At 37.4% G+C, this 22,265-nt stretch overlaps 1 protein-coding gene across 1 annotated transcript in view; it reads right to left on the bottom strand.

Annotated features, from left to right (window-relative positions):
* The window catches only part of LOC110501941 (cyclic AMP-dependent transcription factor ATF-2), a 76,070-nt gene that overhangs the window by 51,134 nt on the left and 2,671 nt on the right, over nt 1-22,265 (bottom strand). Inside the window, 2 exon segments of the mRNA XM_036959411.1 lie at nt 18,703-18,814; nt 20,807-20,986. Of these exon segments, the coding sequence (XP_036815306.1) occupies nt 20,807-20,986 (180 nt within the window). The 3' untranslated portion in view covers nt 18,703-18,814.

Raw genomic sequence — 22,265 nt, 5'->3', positions numbered from 1 at the left:
ATAGCAGACCAGCTAGATCTACTGTCTCTATTAAATTATGACAGACCAGCAAGATCTACTGTCACTATTAAATTATGACAGACCAGATAGATCTACTGTCTCTGTTGCATTATGACAGAGAAGCTACATCTACTGTCTCTACTAAATTAAGACAGACTAGATGTATCTACATGCTCTATTATACAATGACCAACCAGCAAGATCTACTGACTCTATTATATTATGACAGACCAGCTTGATCTACAGTCTCATATTATGGCAGACCAGCTAGATCTACTGTCTCTATTACATTATGAGAGACCAGCAAGATCTACTGTCTCTAATTTATTATGACAGACCAGCTAGATCTTCATTCTCTATTATATTATGACAGACCAGCTAGATCTACTGTCACTATTACATTATGACAGACCAGCTAGATCTACTGTCACTATTACATCATGACAGAACAGCTAGATCTACTGTCTCTATTAACTTATGACAGACCAGCTAGATCTAATGTCTGTAATATATTATGACAGACCAGCTGAAACTACATGCTCTATTATACTATGACTGACCAGCAAGATCTATTGTCTCTATTATATTATGAGAGACCAGCTAGATCTACAGTCTCTGTTGTATTATGACAGACCAGCTAGATCTCCTGTCTCTATTAACTTATGACAGACCAGCTAGATCTACTGTCACTATTACATTATGACAGACTTGCTAGTTCTACTGTCACTATTACATTATGACCGACCAGCTAAATCTACCGTCACTATTACATTATTACAGACAAGCTAGATCTACTGTCTCTAATACATTATGACAGACCAGGTAGATCTACCGTCACTATTACATTATTACAGACCAGTTAGATATACTGTCTCTATTAAATTATGACAGAAAAGCTAGATCTAATGCCTCTAATATTTTATGACAGACCAGCTAGATCTACTGGCTCTATTATTTTATGGCAGACAAGCTAGATCTACTGTCAGTATTAAATTATGACAGACCAGCAAGATCTACCTACTATATTATGACAGACCAGCTAGATCTACTGTCTCTATTATCTTATGGCAGACCAGCTAGATCTACTGTCTCTATTATAATATGACAGAGAAGCTAGATCTACTGTCTCTATTATTTTATGGCAGACCAGCTAGATCTACTGTCTCTATTATAATATGACAGAGAAGCTAGATCTACTGTCTCTATTATTTTATGACAGACCAGCTAGATCTACTGTCTCTATTATTTTATGGCAGACCAGCTAGATCTACTGTCTCTATTATATTATTATAGACCAGCTAGATCTTCTGTCACTATTATTTTATGGCAGACCAGCTAGATTTACTCTCTATTCTATTATGACAGACCAGCTAGATCTACTGTCTCTATTATATTACGACAGAAAAGCTACATCTACTGTCTCTACTAAATTAAGACAGACTAGATGGATCTACATACTCTATTATACTATGACCAACCAGCAAGATCTACTGACTCTATTATATTATGACAGACCAGCTTGATCTACAGTCTCATATTATGGCAGACCAGCTAGATCTACTGTCTCTATTACATTATGACAGACCAGCAAGATCTACTGTCTCTATTAACTTATGACAGACCAGCTAGATCTCCTGTCTCTATTAACTTATGACAGACCAGCTAGATCTACTGTCACTATTACATTATGACAGACTTGCTAGTTCTACTGTCACTATTACATTATGACCGACCAGCTAAATCTACCGTCACTATTACATTATTACAGACAAGCTAGATCTACTGTCTCTAATACATTATGACAGACTAGCTGGATCTTCATTCTCTATTATACTATGACCTACGAGCAAGATCTCCTGTCTCTATTATTTTATTATAGAACAGCTAGATCTACTGTCTCTATTATTTTATGGCAGACCAGCTAGATGTACTGTCTCTATTATATTATGACAGAGAAGCTCCGTCTGCTGTCTCTATTATATTACAACAGACCAGCTTTATCTCCTGTCTCTATTAACTTATGACAGACCAGCTAGATCTACTGTCTCTAATACATTATGACAGACCAGTTAGATCTACTGTCTCTGTTGTATTATGACAGACCAGCTAGATCTACTGTCTCCATTGTATAATGACAGACCAGCTAGATCTACCGTCTCTAATATATAATGACAGACCAGCTTTATCTCCTGTCTCTATTAACTTATGACAGACCAGCTAGATCTACTGTCACTATTAACATTAGGACAGACCAGCTAGATCTACTGTCTCTATTACATTATGACAGACCAGCAAGATCTACTGTCTCTAATTTATTATGACAGACCAGCTAGATCTTCAGTCTCTATTATATTATGACAGACCAGCTAGATCTTCATTCTCTATTATATTATGACAGACCAGCTAGATCTACTGTCACTATTACATTATGACAGACCAGCTAGATCTACTGTCACTATTACATCATGACAGAACAGCTAGATCTACTGTCTCTATTAACTTATGACAGACCAGCTAGATCTAATGTCTGTAATATATTATGACAGACCAGCTGAAACTACATGCTCTATTATACTATGACTGACCAGCAAGATCTATTGTCTGTATTATATTATGAGAGACCAGCTAGATCTACTGTCTCTATTATATTATGACAGACCAGCTAGATCTACTGTCTCTAATTTATTATGACAGACCAGCTAGATCTAACGTCTGTAATATATTATGACAGACCAGCTGGAACTACATTCTCTATTATACTATGACTGACCAGCAAGATCTATTGTCGTTATTATATTATGAGAGACCAGCTAGATCTACTGTCTCTATTATATTATGACAGACCAGGGAGATCTACAGTCACTATTACATTATGACAGACCAGCTAGATCTACTGTCTCTAATACATTATGACAGACTAGCTAGATCTACCACCTCTATTAAATTATGACAGACCAGCTAGATCTACTGTCTCTAATACATTATGACAGACTAGCTGGATCTTCATTCTCTATTATACTACGACCGACTAGCAAGATCTCCTGTCTCTATTACTTTATTATAGAACAGCTAGATCTCCTGCCTCTAATATATTATGACAGACCAGCTTGATCTACTGTCTCTATTATCTTATGGCAGACCAGCTAGATCTACTGTCTCTATTATAATATGACAGAGAAGCTAGATCTACTGTCTCTATTATTTTATGGCAGACCAGCTAGATCTACTGTCACTATTACATTATGACAGACAAGCTAGTTCTACTGTCACTATTACATTATGACAGACCAGCTAAATCTACCGTCACTATTACATTATTACAGAAAAGCTAGATCTACTGTCTCTAATACATTATGACAGACTAGCTGGATCTTTATTCTCTATTATACTATGACCGACCAGCAAGATCTCCTGTCTCTATTATTTTATTATAGAACAGCTAGATCTACTGCCTCTAATATATTATGACAGACCAGCTAGATCTACTGTCTCTATTATTTTATGGCAGACCAGCTAGATCTACTGTCTCTATTAAATTATGACAGACCAGCAAGATCTACTTACTATATTATATGATGACAGACCAGCTAGATCTACTGTCACTATTAAATTATGACAGACCAGATAGATCTACTGTCTCTGTTGCATTATGACAGACCAGCTAGATCTACTGTCTCTCATACATTATGAAAAACCAGCTAGATCTACTGTCTCTATTATATTATGACAGACCAGCTAGATTTACCGTCTCTAAAATATAATGACAGACCAGCTAGATCTACTGTCACTATTACATTATGACAGACCAGCTAGATCTACTGTCACTATTACATTAACAGACCAGCTAGATCTAATGTCTGTAATGTATTATGACAGACCAGCTGGAACTACATTATCTATTATACTATGACTGACCAGCAAGATCTAATGTGTCTATTATATTATGAGAGACCAGCTAGATCTACTGTCTATATTATATTATGACAGACCAGCTAGATCTACAGTCTCTGTTGTATTATGACAGACCAGCTAGATCTATAGTCTCTGTTGTATTATGACAGACCAGCTAGATCTACTGTCTCTAATATATTATGACAGACCAGCTAGATCTACTGACACTATGACATTATGATAGACCAGCTAGATATACTGTCACTATTACATTATGACAGACCAGCAAGATCTACTGTCTCTATTATATTATTATAGACCAGCTAGATCTACTGTCACTATTACATTATGACAGACCAGCTAGATCTAACGTCACTATTACATTATGACAGACCAGCTAGATCTACTGTCACTATTATATTATTATAGACCAGCTAGATCTTCTGTCACTATTAAATTATGACAGACCATCTAGATCTACTGTCTCTAATTTATTATGACAGGCCAGCTAGATTGCCTGTCTCTGTTGCATTATGATAGAGAAGCTCCGTCTGCTGTCTCTATTATATTACAACAGACCAGCTTTATCTCCTGTCTCTATTAACTTATGACAGACCAGCTAGATCTACTGTCTATTTTAAATTATGACAGACCTGCTAGATCTACTGTCTCTAATACATTATGACAGACCAGTTAGGTCTAATGTCTCTGTTGTATTATGATAGACCAGCTAGATTTACCGTCTCTAATATATAATGACAGACCAGCTAGATCTACTGTCACTATTACATTATGACAGACCAGCTAGATCTACTGTCACTATTACATTATGACAGACCAGCTAGATCTACTGTCTCTATTAAATTATGAAAGACCAGCTAGATCTAATGTCTGTAATATATTATGACAGACCAGCTGGAACTACACTCTCTATTATACTATGACTGACCAGCAATATCTATTGTCTCTATTATATTATGAGAGACCAGCTAGATCTACAGTCTCTGTTGTATTATGACAGACCAGCTAGAGCTATAGTCTCTGTTGTATTATGACAGACCAGCTAGATCTACTGTCACTATTACATTATTACAGACCAGCTAGATCTACTGTCACTATTACATTATGACAGACCAGCTAGATCTACTGTCTCTATTAAATTATGAAAGACCAGCTAGATCTAATGTCTGTAATATATTATGACAGACCAGCTGGAACTACACTCTCTATTATACTATTACTGACCAGCAATATCTATTGTCTCTATTATATTATGAGAGACCAGCTAGATCTATAGTCTCTGTTGTATTATGACAGACCAGCTAGATCTACTGTCTCTAATATATTATGACAGACCAGCTAGATCTACTGTCACTATTACACTATGATAGACTAGCTAGATATACTGTCACTATTACATTATGACAGACCAACAGGATCTACTCTCTCTATTATATTATTATAGACCAGCTAGATCTACTGTCGCTATTACATTATGCCAGACAGGCTAGATCTACTGTCTCTGTTGTATTATGACAGATCAGCCAGATCTACTGTCTCTATTATATTATGACAGACCAGCTAGATCTAATGTGTCTATTATATTATGAGAGACCAGCTAGATCTACTGTCACTATTACATTATGACAGACCAGCTAGATCTACTGTCACTATTACATTAACAGACCAGCTAGATCTAATGTCTGTAATGTATTATGACAGACCAGCTGGAACTACATTCTCTATTATACTATGACTGACCAGCAAGATCTAATGTGTCTATTATATTATGAGAGACCAGCTAGATCTACTGTCTATATTATATTATGACAGACCAGCTAGATCTACAGTCTCTGTTGTATTATGACAGACCAGCTAGATCTATAGTCTCTGTTGTATAATGACAGACCAGCTAGATCTAACGTCACTATTACATTATGACAGACCAGATAGATCTACTGTCACTATTATATTATTATAGACCAGCTAGATCTACTGTCACTATTACATTATGACAGACCAGCTAGATCTACAGTCTCTGTTGTATTATGACAGACCAGCTAGATCTATAGTCTCTGTTGTATTATGACAGACCAGCTAGATCTACTGTCTCTAATATATTATGACAGACCAGCTAGATCTACTGACACTATGACATTATGATAGACCAGCTAGATATACTGTCACTATTACATTATGACCGACCAGATAGATCTACTGTCTCTATTATATTATGACAGACCAGATAGATCTACTGTCACTATTATTTTATTATAGACCAGCTAGATCTAACGTCACTATTAAATTATGACAGACCATCTAGATCTACTGTCTTTGTTGTATTATGATAGAGAAGCTCCGTCTGCTGTCTCTATTATATTACAACAGACCAGCTTTATCTCCTGTCTCTATTAACTTATGACAGACCAGCTAGATCTACTGTCTATTTTAAATTATGACAGACCTGCTAGATCTACTGTCTCTAATACATTATGACAGACCAGTTAGGTCTAATGTCTCTGTTGTATTATGATAGACCAGCTAGATTTACCGTCTCTAATATATAATGACAGACCAGCTAGATCTACTGTCACTATTACATTATGACAGACCAGCTAGATCTACTGTCACTATTACATTATGACAGACCAGCTAGATCTACTGTCTCTATTAAATTATGAAAGACCAGCTAGATCTAATGTCTGTAATATATTATGACAGACCAGCTGGAACTACACTCTCTATTATACTATGACTGACCAGCAATATCTATTGTCTCTATTATATTATGAGAGACCAGCTAGATCTACAGTCTCTGTTGTATTATGACAGACCAGCTAGATCTATAGTCTCTGTTGTATTATGACAGACCAGCTAGATCTACTGTCACTATTACATTATTACAGACCAGCTAGATCTACTGTCACTATTACATTATGACAGACCAGCTAGATCTACTGTCTCTATTAAATTATGAAAGACCAGCTAGATCTAATGTCTGTAATATATTATGACAGACCAGCTGGAACTACACTCTCTATTATACTATGACTGACCAGCAATATCTATTGTCTCTATTATATTATGAGAGACCAGCTAGATCTATAGTCTCTGTTGTATTATGACAGACCAGCTAGATCTACTGTCTCTAATATATTATGACAGACCAGCTAGATCTACTGTCACTATTACATTATGATAGACTAGCTAGATATACTGTCACTATTACATTATGACAGACCAACAGGATCTACTCTCTCTATTATATTATTATAGACCAGCTAGATCTACTGTCGCTATTACATTATGCCAGACAGGCTAGATCTACTGTCTCTGTTGTATTATGACAGATCAGCCAGATCTACTGTCTCTATTCTATTATGACTGTCCAGCTAGATCTATTGTCCCTATTATATTATGACAGACCAGTTAGATCTACTGTCTCATATTATGGCAGACCAGCTAGATCTACAGTCTCTATTATATTATGACAGACCAGTTAGATCTACTGTCTCTAATTTATTATGACAGACCAGTTAGATCTACTGTCTCTGTTGTATAATGACAGACCAGCTAGATTTACCGTCTCTAATATATAATGACAGACCAGCTAGATCTACTGTCACTATTACATTATGACAGACCAGCTAGATCTACTGTCACTATTACATTATGACAGACCAGCTAGATCTACTGTCTCTATTAAATTATGAAAGACCAGCTAGATCTAATGTCTGTAATATATTATGACAGACCAGCTGGAACTACACTCTCTATTATACTATGACTGACCAGCAATATCTATTGTCTCTATTATATTATGAGAGACCAGCTAGATCTACAGTCTCTATTGTATTATGACTGACCAGCTAGATCTATAGTCTCTGTTGTATTATGACAGACCAGCTAGATCTACTGTCTCTAATATATCATGACAGAACAGCTAGATCTACTGTCACTATTACATTATGATAGACTAGCTAGATCTAACGTCACTATTACATTATGACAGACCAGCTAGATCTACTGTCACTATTATATTATTATAGACCAGCTAGATCTTCTGTCACTATTAAATTATGACAGACCAGCTAGATCTACTGTCTCTAATTTATTATGACAGACCAGCTAGATTGCCTGTCTCTGTTGCATTATGACAGAGAAGCTCCGTCTGCTGTCTCTATTATATTACAACAGACCAGCTTTATCTCCTGTCTCTATTAACTTATGACAGACCAGCTAGATCTACTGTCTCTTTTAAATTATGACAGACCTGCTAGATCTACTGTCTCTAATACATTATGACAGACCAGTTAGGTCTACTGTCTCTGTTGTATTATGATAGACCAGCTAGATTTACCGTCTCTAATATATAATGACAGACCAGCTAGATCTACTGTCACTATTACATTATGACAGACCAGCTAGATCTACTGTCTCTATTAAATTATGAAAGACCAGCTAGATCTAATGTCTGTAATATATTATGACAGACCAGCTGGAACTACACTCTCTATTATACTATGACTGACCAGCAATATCTATTGTCTCTATTATATTATGAGAGACCAGTTAGGTCTACTGTCTCTGTTGTATTATGATAGACCAGCTAGATTTACCGTCTCTAATATATAATGACAGACCAGCTAGATCTACTGTCACTATTACATTATGACAGACCAGCTAGATCTACTGTCACTATTACATTATGACAGACCAGCTAGATCTACTGTCTCTATTAAATTATGAAAGACCAGCTAGATCTAATGTCTGTAATATATTATGACAGACCAGCTGGAACTACACTCTCTATTATGCTATGACTGACCAGCAATATCTATTGTCTCTATTATATTATGAGAGACCAGCTAGATCTACAGTCTCTGTTGTATTATGACAGACCAGCTAGATCTATAGTCTCTGTTGTATTATGACAGACCAGCTAGATCTACTGTCTCTAATATCTTATGACAGACCAGCTAGATCTACTGTCACTATTACATTATGATAGACTAGCTAGATATACTGTCACTATTACATTATGACAGACCAACAGGATCTACTCTCTCTATTATATTATTATAGACCAGCTAGATCTACTGTCGCTATTACATTATGCCAGACAGGCTAGATCTACTGTCTCTGTTGTATTATGACAGATCAGCCAGATCTACTGTCTCTATTCTATTATGACTGTCCAGCTAGATCTATTGTCCCTTTTACATTATGACAGACCAGTTAGATCTACTGTCTCATATTATGGCAGACCAGCTAGATCTACTGTCTCTATTATATTATGACAGACCAGTTAGATCTACTGTCTCTAATTTATTATGACAGACCAGTTAGATCTACTGTCTCTGTTGTATAATGACAGACCAGCTAGATTTACCGTCTCTAATATATAATGACAGACCAGCTAGACCAACTGTCACTATTAACTTATGACAGACCAGCTAGATCTACTGTCTCTTTTAAATTATGACAGACCTGCTAGATCTACTGTCTCTAATACATTATGACAGACCAGTTAGGTCTACTGTCTCTGTTGTATTATGATAGACCAGCTAGATTTACCGTCTCTAATATATAATGACAGACCAGCTAGATCTACTGTCACTATTACATTATGACAGACCAGCTAGATCTACTGTCACTATTACATTATGACAGACCAGCTAGATCTACTGTCTCTATTAAATTATGAAAGACCAGCTAGATCTAATGTCTGTAATATATTATGACAGACCAGCTGGAACTACACTCTCTATTATACTATGACTGACCAGCAATATCTATTGTCTCTATTATATTATGAGAGACCAGCTAGATCTACAGTCTCTGTTGTATTATGACAGACCAGCTAGATCTATAGTCTCTGTTGTATTATGACAGACCAGCTAGATCTACTGTCTCTAATATATTATGACAGACCAGCTAGATCTACTGTCACTATTACATTATGATAGACTAGCTAGATATACTGTCACTATTACATTATGACAGACCAACAGGATCTACTCTCTCTATTATATTATTATAGACCAGCTAGATCTACTGTCGTTATTACATTATGCCAGACAGGCCAGATCTACTGTCTCTATTCTATTATGACTGTCCAGCTAGATCTATTGTCCCTATTATATTATGACAGACCAGTTAGATCTACTGTCTCATATTATGGCAGACCAGCTAGATCTACTGTCTCTATTATATTATGACAGACCAGTTAGATCTACTGTCTCTAATTTATTATGACAGACCAGTTAGATCTACTGTCTCTGTTGTATAATGACAGACCAGCTAGATTTACCGTCTCTAGTATATAATGACAGACCAGCTAGACCAACTGTCACTATTACATTATGACAGACCAGCTAGATCTACTGTCACTATTACATTATGACAGACCAGCAAGATGTACTGTCTCTAATATATTATTATAGACCAGCTAGATCTACTGTCACTATTACATTATGACTGTCCAGCTAGATCTATTGTCCCTATTATATTATGACAGACCAGTTAGATCTACTGTCTCTAATTTATTATGACAGACCAGCTTGATCTACAGTCTCATATTATGGCAGACCAGCTAGATCTACTGTCTCTATTATATTATGACAGAGAAGCTACGTCTGCTTTCTCTATTATATTACAACAGACCAGCTTTATCTCCTGTCTCTATTAAATTATGACAGACCAGCTAGATCTACTGGCACAATTACATTATGACAGACCAGCTAGATCTACTGTCACTATTACATTATGACAGACCAGCTAGTTCTACTGTCACTATTACATTATGACAGACCAGCTAGATCTACCGTCACTATTACATTATTACAGACCAGCTAGATCTACTGTCTCTAATACATTATGACAGACCAACTAGATCTTCTGTCACTATTAAATTATGACAGACCAGCTAGATCTACTGTCTCTAATTTATTATGACAGACCAGCTAGATTGCCTGTCTCTGTTGTATTATGACATACCAGCTAGATCTACTGTCTTTGTTGTATTATGACAAAGAAGCTCCGTCTGCTGTCTCTATTATATTACAACAGACTAGCTTTATCTCCTGTCTCTATTAACTTATGACAGACCAGCTAGATCTACTGTCTCTTTTAAATTATGACAGACCTGCTAGATCTACTGTCTCTAATACATTATGACAGACCAGTTAGGTCTACTGTCTCTGTTGTATTATGATAGACCAGCTAGATTTACCGTCTCTAATATATAATGACAGACCAGCTAGATCTACTGTCACTATTACATTATGACAGACCAGCTAGATCTACTGTCACTATTACATTATGACAGACCAGCTAGATATACTGTCTCTATTAAATTATGAAAGACCAGCTAGATCTAATGTCTGTAATATATTATGACAGACCAGCTAGATCTACTGTCACTATTACATTATCACTGACCAGCAAGATCTATTGTCTCTATTATATTATGAGAGACCAGCTAGATCTACAGTCTCTGTTGTATTATGACAGACCAGCTAGATCTATAGTCTCTGTTGTATTATGACAGACCAGCTAGATCTACTGTCTCTAATATATTATGACAGACCAGCTAGATCTACTGTCACTATTACATTATGATAGACTAGCTAGATATACTGTCACTATTACATTATGACAGACCAACAGGATCTACTCTCTCTATTATATTATTATAGACCAGCTAGATCTACTGTCGCTATTACATTATGCCAGACAGGCTAGATCTACTGTCTCTGTTGTATTATGACAGATCAGCCAGATCTACTGTCTCTATTCTATTATGACTGCCCAGCTAGATCTATTGTCCCTATTATATTATGACAGACCAGTTAGATCTACTGTCTCTAATTTATTATGACAGACCAGCTTGATCTACAGTCTCATATTATGGCAGACCAGCTAGAACTACTGTCTCTATTATACTATGATAGATCAGCTAAATCTACTGTCTCTAATATATTATGACAGACCAGCTGGATCTACATTCTCTACTATACTATGATAGATCAGCTAAATCTACTGTCTCTAATATATTATGACAGACCAGCTGGATCTACATTCTCTATTATACTATGATAGATCAGCTATATCTACTGTCTCTAATATATTATGACAGACCAGCTGGATCTACCATCTCTTTTATATTATGACAGACAAGCTAGATCTACTGTCTCTATTATATTATGACCGACCAGCAAGATCTACTATCTCTAATATATTATGACTGACCAGCTTAATCTACCATCTATTTAATATTATGACAGAACACCAAGATCTACTGGCTCTTTTAGATTATGACAGACCAGCTTTATCTCCTGTCTCTATTAAATTATGACAGACCAGCTAGATCTACTGTCACTATTACATTATGACAGACCAGCTAGATATACTGTCACTATTGCATTATGACAGACCAGCTAGTTCTACTGTCACTATTACATTATGACAGACCAGCTAGATCTACTGTCACTATTGCATTATGACAGACCAGCAAGTTCTACTGTCACTATTAAATTATGACAGACCAGCTAGATCTACTGTCTCCATTACATAATGGCAGACCAGCTAGATCTACTGCCTCTAATATATTATGACAGACCAGCAAGATCTACCTACTATATTATAATATGACAGAGAAGCTACGTCTACTGTCTCTATTATATTACAACAGACCAGCTTTATCTACTGTCTCTATTAAATTATGAAAGACCAGCTGGATCTACATTCTCTTATTATACTATGATAGATCCGCTAAATCTATTGTCTCTAATATATTATGACTGACCAGCTGGATCAACTGTCTCTATAATATATTGACAGACCCGCAAGAACTACTCTCTCTATTAAATTATGACAGACAACCTAGATCTACTGTCTCTATTATATTATTAAAGACCAGCTAGATCTACTGTCTCAATTATATTATGACCGACCAGCAAGATCTAATGTCTCTAATATATTATGACTGACCAGCTTAATCTACCATCTCTTTTATATTATGACAGAACACCAAGATCTACTGGCTCTTTTAGATTATGACAGACCAGCTAGATCTACTGTCTCCGTTATAATTTGATAGATCAGCTAAATCTACTGTCTCTATTATATGACAGACAAGCTAGATCTACTGTCTCTATTATATTATGACAGACCAGCTAGATCTGCTGTCTCTTTAAATTATGAAAGACCAGCTAGATCTAATGTCTGTAATATATTATGACAGACCAGCTGGAACTACATTCTCTATTATACTATGACTGACCAGCAAGATCTACTGTCTCTAATATATTATGACAGACCAGCTGGATCTACATTCTCTACTATACTATGATAGATCAGCTAAATCTACTGTCTCTAATATATTATGACAGACCAGCTGGATCTACATTCTCTATTATACTATGATAGATCAGCTATATCTACTGTCTCTAATATATTATGACAGACCAGCTGGATCTACCATCTCTTTTATATTATGACAGACAAGCTAGATCTACTGTCTCTATTATATTATGACCGACCAGCAAGATCTACTATCTCTAATATATTATGACTGACCAGCTTAATCTACCATCTATTTAATATTATGACAGAACACCAAGATCTACTGGCTCTTTTAGATTATGACAGACCAGCTTTATCTCCTGTCGCTATTAAATTATGACAGACCAGCTAGATCTACTGTCACTATTACATTATGACAGACCAGCTAGATATACTGTCACTATTGCATTATGACAGACCAGCTAGTTCTACTGTCACTATTACATTATGACAGAACCAGCTAGATCTACTGTCACTATTGCATTATGACAGACCAGCAAGTTCTACTGTCACTATTAAATTATGACAGACCAGCTAGATCTACTGTCTCCATTACATAATGGCAGACCAGCTAGATCTACTGCCTCTAATATATTATGACAGACCAGCAAGATCTACCTACTATATTATAATATGACAGAGAAGCTACGTCTACTGTCTCTATTATATTACAACAGACCAGCTTTATCTACTGTCTCTATTAAATTATGAAAGACCAGCTGGATCTACATTCTCTTATTATACTATGATAGATCCGCTAAATCTATTGTCTCTAATATATTATGACTGACCAGCTGGATCAACTGTCTCTATAATATATTGACAGACCCGCAAGAACTACTGTCTCTATTAAATTATGACAGACAACCTAGATCTACTGTCTCTATTATATTATTAAAGACCAGCTAGATCTACTGTCTCAATTATATTATGACCGACCAGCAAGATCTAATGTCTCTAATATATTATGACTGACCAGCTTAATCTACCATCTCTTTTATATTATGACAGAACACCAAGATCTACTGGCTCTTTTAGATTATGACAGACCAGCTAGATCTACTGTCTCCGTTATAATTTGATAGATCAGCTAAATCTACTGTCTCTATTATATGACAGACAAGCTAGATCTACTGTCTCTATTATATTATGACAGACCAGCTAGATCTGCTGTCTCTTTAAATTATGAAAGACCAGCTAGATCTAATGTCTGTAATATATTATGACAGACCAGCTGGAACTACATTCTCTATTATACTATGACTGACCAGCAAGATCTATTGTCTCTATTATATTATGAGAGACCAGCTAGATCTACTGTCTCTGTTATATTATGACAGAGCAGCTAGATCTACAGTCTCTGTTGTATTATGACAGACCAGCTAGATCTACTGTCACTATTACATTATGATAGACCAGCTAGATCTACTGTCACTATTACATTATGACAGACAGGCTAGATCTACTGTCTCTAATATATTATGACAGACCAGCCAGATCTACTGTCTCTATTCTATTATGAATGTCCAGCTAGATCTATTGTCCCTATGATATTATGACAGACCAGTTAGATCTACTGTCTCTAATTTATTATGACAGACCAGCTTGATCTACAGTCTCATATTATGGCAGACCAGCTAGATCTACTGTCTCTATTATATTATGACAGACCAGTTAGATCTACTGTCTCTAATTTATTATGACAGACCAGCTTGATCTACAGTCTCATATTATGACAGACCAGCTTTATCTCCTGTCTCTATTAAATTATAACAGACCAGCTGGATCTACATTCTCTATTATACTATGATAGATCAGCTAAATCTATTGTCTCTAATATAGTATGACAGACCAGCTGGATCAACTGTCTCTATAATATATTGACAGACCCGCAAGAACTACTGTGTCTATTAAATTATGGCAGACAAGTTAGATCTACTGTCTCTATTATATTATTATAGACCAGCTAGATCTACTGTCTCAATTATATTATGACCGACCAGCAAGATCTACTGTCTCTAATATATTATGACAGACCAGCAAGATCTACCATCACTTTTATATTATGACAGAACACCAAGATCTACTGGCTCTTTTAGATTATGACAGACCAGCTAGATCTACTGTCTCCGTTATAATTTGATAGATCAGCTAAATCTACTGTCTCTATTATATGACAGACAAGCTAGATCTACTGTCTCTATTATATTACGACAGACCAGCTAGATCTACTGTCTCTATTATAATATGACAGAGAAGCTACGTCTACTGTCTCTATTATATTACAACAGACCAGCTTTATCTACTGTCTCTATTAAATTATGACAGACCAGCTGGATCTACATTCTCTATTATACTATGATAGATCAGCTAAATCTACTGTCTCTAATATATTATGACAGACCAGCTGGATCTACATTCTCTATTATACTATGATAGATCAGCTAAATCTATTGTCTCTAATATATTATGACAGACCAGCAAGATCAACTGTCTCTATAATATATTGACAGACCCGCAAGAACTACTGTCTCTATTAAATTATGACAGACAAGCTAGATCTAGTGTCTCTATTATATTATTATAGACCAGCTAGATCTACTGTCTCAATTATATAATGACCGACCAGCAAGATCTACTGTCTCTAATATATTATGACTGACCAGCTTAATCTACCATCTCTTTTATATTATGACAGAACACCAAGATCTACTGGCTCTTTTAGATTATGACAGACCAGCTAGATCTACTGTCTCCGTTATAATTTGATAGATCAGCTAAATCTACTGTCTCTATTATATGACAGACAAGCTAGATCTACTGTCTCTATTATATTACGACAGACCAGCTAGATCTACTGTCTCTAATATATTATGACAGACCAGCTAGATCTACTGTCACTATTACATTATGACAGACCAGCTAGATCTACTGTCTCTATTATATTATTATAGACCAGCTAGATCTTCTGTCACTATTAAATTATGACAGACCAGCTAGATCTACTGTCTCTAATTTATTATGACAGACCAGCTAGATTGCCTGTCACTATGACATTATGATAGACCAGCTAGATATACTGTCACTATTACATTATGACAGACCAGCAAGATCTACTGTCTCTAATACATTATGACAGACCAGCTAGATCTACTGTCTCTAATATATAATGACAGACCAGCTAGATCTACTGTCACTATTACATTATGACAGACCAGCTAGATCTATTGTCCCTATTATATTATGACAGACCAGTTAGATCTACTGTCTCTATTCTATTATGACTGTCCAGCTAGATCTATTGTCCCTATTATATTATGACAGACCAGTTAGATCTACTGTCTCTAATTTATTATGACAGACCAGTTAGATCTACTGTCTCTAATTTATTATGACAGACCAGCTAGATCTACTGTCACTATTACATTATGACAGACCAGCTAGATCTACTGTCACTATTACATTAACAGACCAGCTAGATCTACTGTCTCTATTAAATTATGACAGACCAGCTAGATCTAATGTCTGTAATATATTATGACAGACCAGCTGGAACTACATTCTCTATTATACTATGACTGACCAGCAAGATCTATTGTCTCTATTATGTTATGAGAGACCAGCTAGATCTACTGTCTCTATTATATTATGACAGACCAGCTAGATCTACAGTCTCTGTTGTATTATGACAGACCAGCTAGATCTACTCTCTCTAATATATTATGACAGACCAGCTAGATCTACTGTCACTATGACATTATGATAGACCAGCTAGATATACTGTCACTATTACATTATGACAGACCAGCAAGATCTACTGTCTCTATTATATTATTATAGACCAGCTAGATCTACTGTCACTATTACATTATGACAGACAGGCTAGATCTACTGTCTTTGTTGTATTATGACAGACCAGCCAGATCTACTGTCTCTATTCTATTATGACTGTCCAGCTAGATCTATTGTCCCTATTATATTATGACAGACCAGTTAGATCTACTGTCTCTAATTTATTATGACAGACCAGTTAGATCTACTGTCTCTATTACATTATGACAGACCAGCTAGATCTACTGTCACAATTACATTGACAGACCAGCTAGATCTACTGTATTAAATTATGACAGACCAGCTAGATCTAATGTCTGTAATATATTATGACAGACCAGCTGGAACTACATTCTCTATTATACTATGACTGACCAGAAAGATCTATTGTCTCTATTATATTATGAGAGACCAGCTAGATCTACTTTCTCTAGAGAGACGTGGCTCTGGGGGAACCAGGGATAGAGAGACGTGGCTCTGGGGGAACCAGGGATAGAGAGACGTGGCTCTGGGGGAACCAGGGATAGAGAGACGTGGCTCTGGGGGAACCAGGGATAGAGAGACGTGGCTCTGGGGGAACCAGGGATAGAGAGACGTGGCTCTGGGGGAACCAGGGACAGAGAGACGTGGCTCTGGGGGAACCAGGGACAGAGAGACGTGGCTCTGGGGGAACCAGGGACAGAGAGACGTGGCTCTGGGGGAACCAGGGACAGAGAGACGTGGCTCTGGGGGAACCAGGGACAGAGAGACGTGGCTCTGGGGGAACCAGGGACAGAGAGACGTGGCTCTGGGGGAACCAGGGACAGAGAGACGTGGCTCTGGGGGAACCAGGGACAGAGAGACGTGGCTCTGGGGGAACCAGGGATAGAGAGACGTGGCTCTGGGGGAACCAGGGACAGAGAGACGTGGCTCTGGGGGAACCAGGGACAGAAACCTCTATAGCACGTATGATATGGATATATCAGCCAATGTCCTCAACGGACACTGAAACGTAATATCCAGATCATAATGTTAATTGATTGTGACACACATCCGGCATGGTCCATCCAGTCTGCCAGAAGTCAAGTGTGGTGATTCAAATTGTACAAGGACAAATGGCACTCTGGATGGGGCCAAGTAACTTTTTGGCCTACTCAATGTCTTTGCCATGGTGACATACAGCTGCTCTCTTCTCAGGCACATTAGATCCCCCATCATCCCTTGCCTATGCAACACATGCAAAAGACAAAGCAGTAAATAGGGACCTCTAGGGGCAGAATGCAGATAAGACATTAACTACTGGAACGTGGGTATAGGCCTAGTGGAAATGTGCCCGAGTGATTGGGAAAGGGGAAAGGGGGGATACTTAGTCAGAAGTACAACTGAATGCATTCAACTGAAATGTGTCTTCCGCATTTAACCCAAACCCTCTGATTCAGAGAGGTGCGGGGTCTGCCATAATCGACATCCACCTATTCGGCGCCCAGGGTTCAGTGCCTTGCTCAGGGGCAGAATGACAGATTTTTACCTTGTCGGCTCGGGGATTCGATCCAGCAGCTGTCCCAATGCTCTAACCACTACAGCCCATTGGAAATCAATACATTCGATACAATACACAATGGAACTCCATAAAACAAGACTTGCAATACTTACAGGAATGGCGATTGGAATGTGTACACGGGATGCAATGGTTGCTGGGATAGCGACGGGCATGGTCTGTCCATTAGGCAGCTGAAAGAGTATGGGGAAAGTGCCAGAGACTGGACTGGAGCGAAGACAAAAGACACTATGGGTTACACAACAAACAGCAATTAGATAGTTTTTCAAAAAATATATAATTTAAGAAAATTATGATACACTTTACACTACAAAAAAAAATGTATTAATAAACTTAACCGGCAATCAAAGGAACATAACTTAACAGCCTAATTAAATGAATTTGTATTCACACAATATGGTACCAGTCCTGGTGACTGACATCAAACCAAAGAGTAAACTTTTTAATGAACCATCTGACCACGAAATGCAATATAATAAAGACATAATAGCACAAAAATTATTCCAAGAAATAAATCAAGCTAAAAAATAACATTTAAAAAAATGGACAAAAAAATATCTAAACATATACAGTGCCTTGCGAAAGTATTCGGCCCCCTTGAACTTTGCGACCTTTTGCCACATTTCAGGCTTCAAACATAAAGATATAAAACTGTATTTTTTTGTGAAGAATCAACAACAAGTGGGACACAATCATGAAGTGGAACGACATTTATTGGATGTTTCAAACTGTTTTAACAATTCAAAAACTGAAAAATTGGGCGTGCAAAATTATTCAGCCCCTTTACTTTCAGTGCAGCAAACTCTCTCCAGAAGTTCAGTGAGGATCTCTGAATGTTGACCTAAATGACTAATGATGATAAATACAATCCACCTGTGTGTAATCAAGTCTCCGTATAAATGCACCTGCACTGTGATAGTCTCAGAGGTCCGTTAAAAGCGCAGAGAGCATCATTAAGACCAAGGAACACACCAGGCAGGTCCGAGATACTGTTGTGAAGAAGTTTAAAGCCGGATTTGGATACAAAAATATTTCCCAAGCTTTAAACATCCCAAGGAGCACTGTGCAAGCGATAATATTGAAATGGAAGGAGTATCAGACCACTGCAAATCTACCAAGACCTGGCCGTCCCTCTAAACTTTCAGCTCATACAAGGAGAAGACTGATCAGAGATGCAGCCAAGAGGCCCATGATCACTCTGGATGAACTGCAGAGATCTACAGCTGAGGTGGGAGACTCTGTCCATAGGACAACAATCAGTCGTATATTGCACAAATCTGGCCTTTATGGAAGAGTGGCAAGAAGAAAGCCATTTCTTAAAGATATCCATAAAAAGTGTTGTTTAAAGTTTGCCACAAGCCACCTAGGAGACACACCAAACATGTGGAAGAAGGTGCTCTGGTCAGATGAAACCAAAATTGAACTTTTTGGCAACAATGCAAAACGTTATGTTTGGCGTAAAAGCAACACAGCTGAACACACCATCCCCACTGTCAAACATGGTGGTGGCAGCATCATGGTTTGGGCCTGCTTTTCTTCAGCAGGGACAGGGAAGATGGTTAAAATTGATGGGAAGATGGATGGAGCCAAATACAGGACCATTCTGGAGGAATGTCTGCAAAAGACCTGAGACTGGGACGGAGATTTGTCTTCCAACAAGACAATGACCCAAAACATAAAGCAAAATCTACAATGGAATGGTTCAAAAATAAACATATTCAGGTGTTAGAATGGCCAAGTCAAAGTCCAGACCTGAATCCAATCGAGAATCTGTGGAAAGAACTGAAAACTGCTGTTCACAAATGCTCTCCATCCAACCTCACTGAGCTCGAGCTGTTTTGCAAGGAGGAATGGGAAAACATTTCAGTCTCTCGATGTGCAAAACTGATAGAGACATACCCCAAGCGACTTACAGCTGTAATCGCAGCAAAAGGTGGTGCTACAAAGTATTAATTTAAGGGGCTGAATAATTTTGCACGCCCAATTTTTCAGTTTTTGATTTGTTAAAAAAGTTTGAAATATCCAATAAATGTCGTTCCACTTCATGATTGTGTCCCATTTGTTGTTGATTCTTCACAAAAAAATACAATTTTATATCTTTATGTTTGAAGCCTGAAATGTGGCAGAAGGTCACAAAGTTCAAGGGGGCCGAATACTTTCGCAAGGCACTGTATATATATATATATTTTTTTGACTTACTTACACTATTGGCCTTTTAGAGGATGAGGCTTGGGTAATTACAGAGCTAGATGTTGGCGATGGGAGAGCTTGCTGTATAACAACACTAGCATCTGAGGTTGCTAGAAGCACATTGGGGACTTGGAGAGATGCAGGATGGACTATAGTAGAGCTTGGCAGTGAGGACGGCTGCAAAGATAACTCCAGAAAACACCATTAGAGACCTTAGCTGCATGAATAGTTCCAACGAAAACCATTTTCTAGATACCGTTTACAAAGATAGTAACTATTTGATTATCAGTTAGTACTCTATGGGTCTGGTGTACAAAATATAGCCCAAAAGTGATTTCTTTATCCAAACCATTTGTACAGTTCTGGTAGAAATGTGTTTCTTTTTGTGAAGGAGTGAAACCATCAATCAAAGCAGTGTGGAAGAGAATCAGCGTTTCATCGGATAAAACAGTACAGTGAGACTATTCACTGCTCCCAGAAAAATAAGTGGTTAGTTTGTGAAGAAGCTATTCAGAAAGGTGGTTAGTCTGTGAAGAAGCTATTCAGAAAGGTGGTTAGTCTGTGAAGAAGCTATTCAGAAAGGTGATTAGTCTGTGAAGAAGCTATTCAGAAAGGTGGTTAGTCTGTGAAGAAACTATTCAGAAAGGTGGTTAGTCTGTGAAGAAGCTATTCGGAAAGGTGGTTAGTCTGTGAAGAAGCTATTCAGAAAGGTGGTTAGTCTGTGAAGAAGCTATTCAGAAAGGTGGTTAGTCTGTGAAGAAGCTATTCAGAAAGGTGGTTAGTCTGTGAAGAAGTTATTCAGAAAGGTGATTAGTCTGTTAAGAAGCTATTCAGAAAGGTGGTTAGTCTGTGAAGAAGCTATTCAGAAAGGTGGTTAGTCTGTGAAGAAGCTATTCAGAAAGGTGGTTAGTCTGTGAAGAAGCTATTCAGAAAGGTGGTTAGTCTGTGAAGAAACTATTCAAAAAGGTGCTGCAAATGAGTATAAACTTCATTCTGAGAAGACAAAATATTTTAAACTGTAGATCAACTCCATTACACTGGGTGGTCATAACGGAGAACAATTCACTCTGAGCTTCATGCAATGTTGTTGAGCAACATCTCTGATAAGCCATACATTTGGGGTTCACGGATACCGTATGACTAGACTTATGGTAGTACGTCTGTATAGTTTTATTTTTTCTACTGTTATGTTACCAGGTAAGTTGACTGAGAACACATTCTCCTTTACATCAATGACCTGGGGAATAGTTAAAGGGGAGAGGAGGGGGATGAATGAGCCAATTGTAAACTGGGGATGATTAGGTGACCGTAATGGTTTGAGGGCCAGATAGGGAATTTAGCCAGGACACCGGGGTCAACACCCCTACTCTTACAATAAGTGCCATGGGATCTTTAATGACCTCAGAGAGTCAGGACACCCGTTTAACGTCCCATCCGACAGACAGCACCCTACACAGAGCAGTGTCCC

The sequence above is a fragment of the Oncorhynchus mykiss genome, chromosome 22, assembly GCF_013265735.2.
Source record: "Oncorhynchus mykiss isolate Arlee chromosome 22, USDA_OmykA_1.1, whole genome shotgun sequence".
Taxonomy (NCBI): Eukaryota; Metazoa; Chordata; class Actinopteri; order Salmoniformes; family Salmonidae; genus Oncorhynchus; species Oncorhynchus mykiss.
Note: the sequence above shows the minus strand (reverse complement) of the source record. Positions and strands in the feature narration are given on the sequence as shown.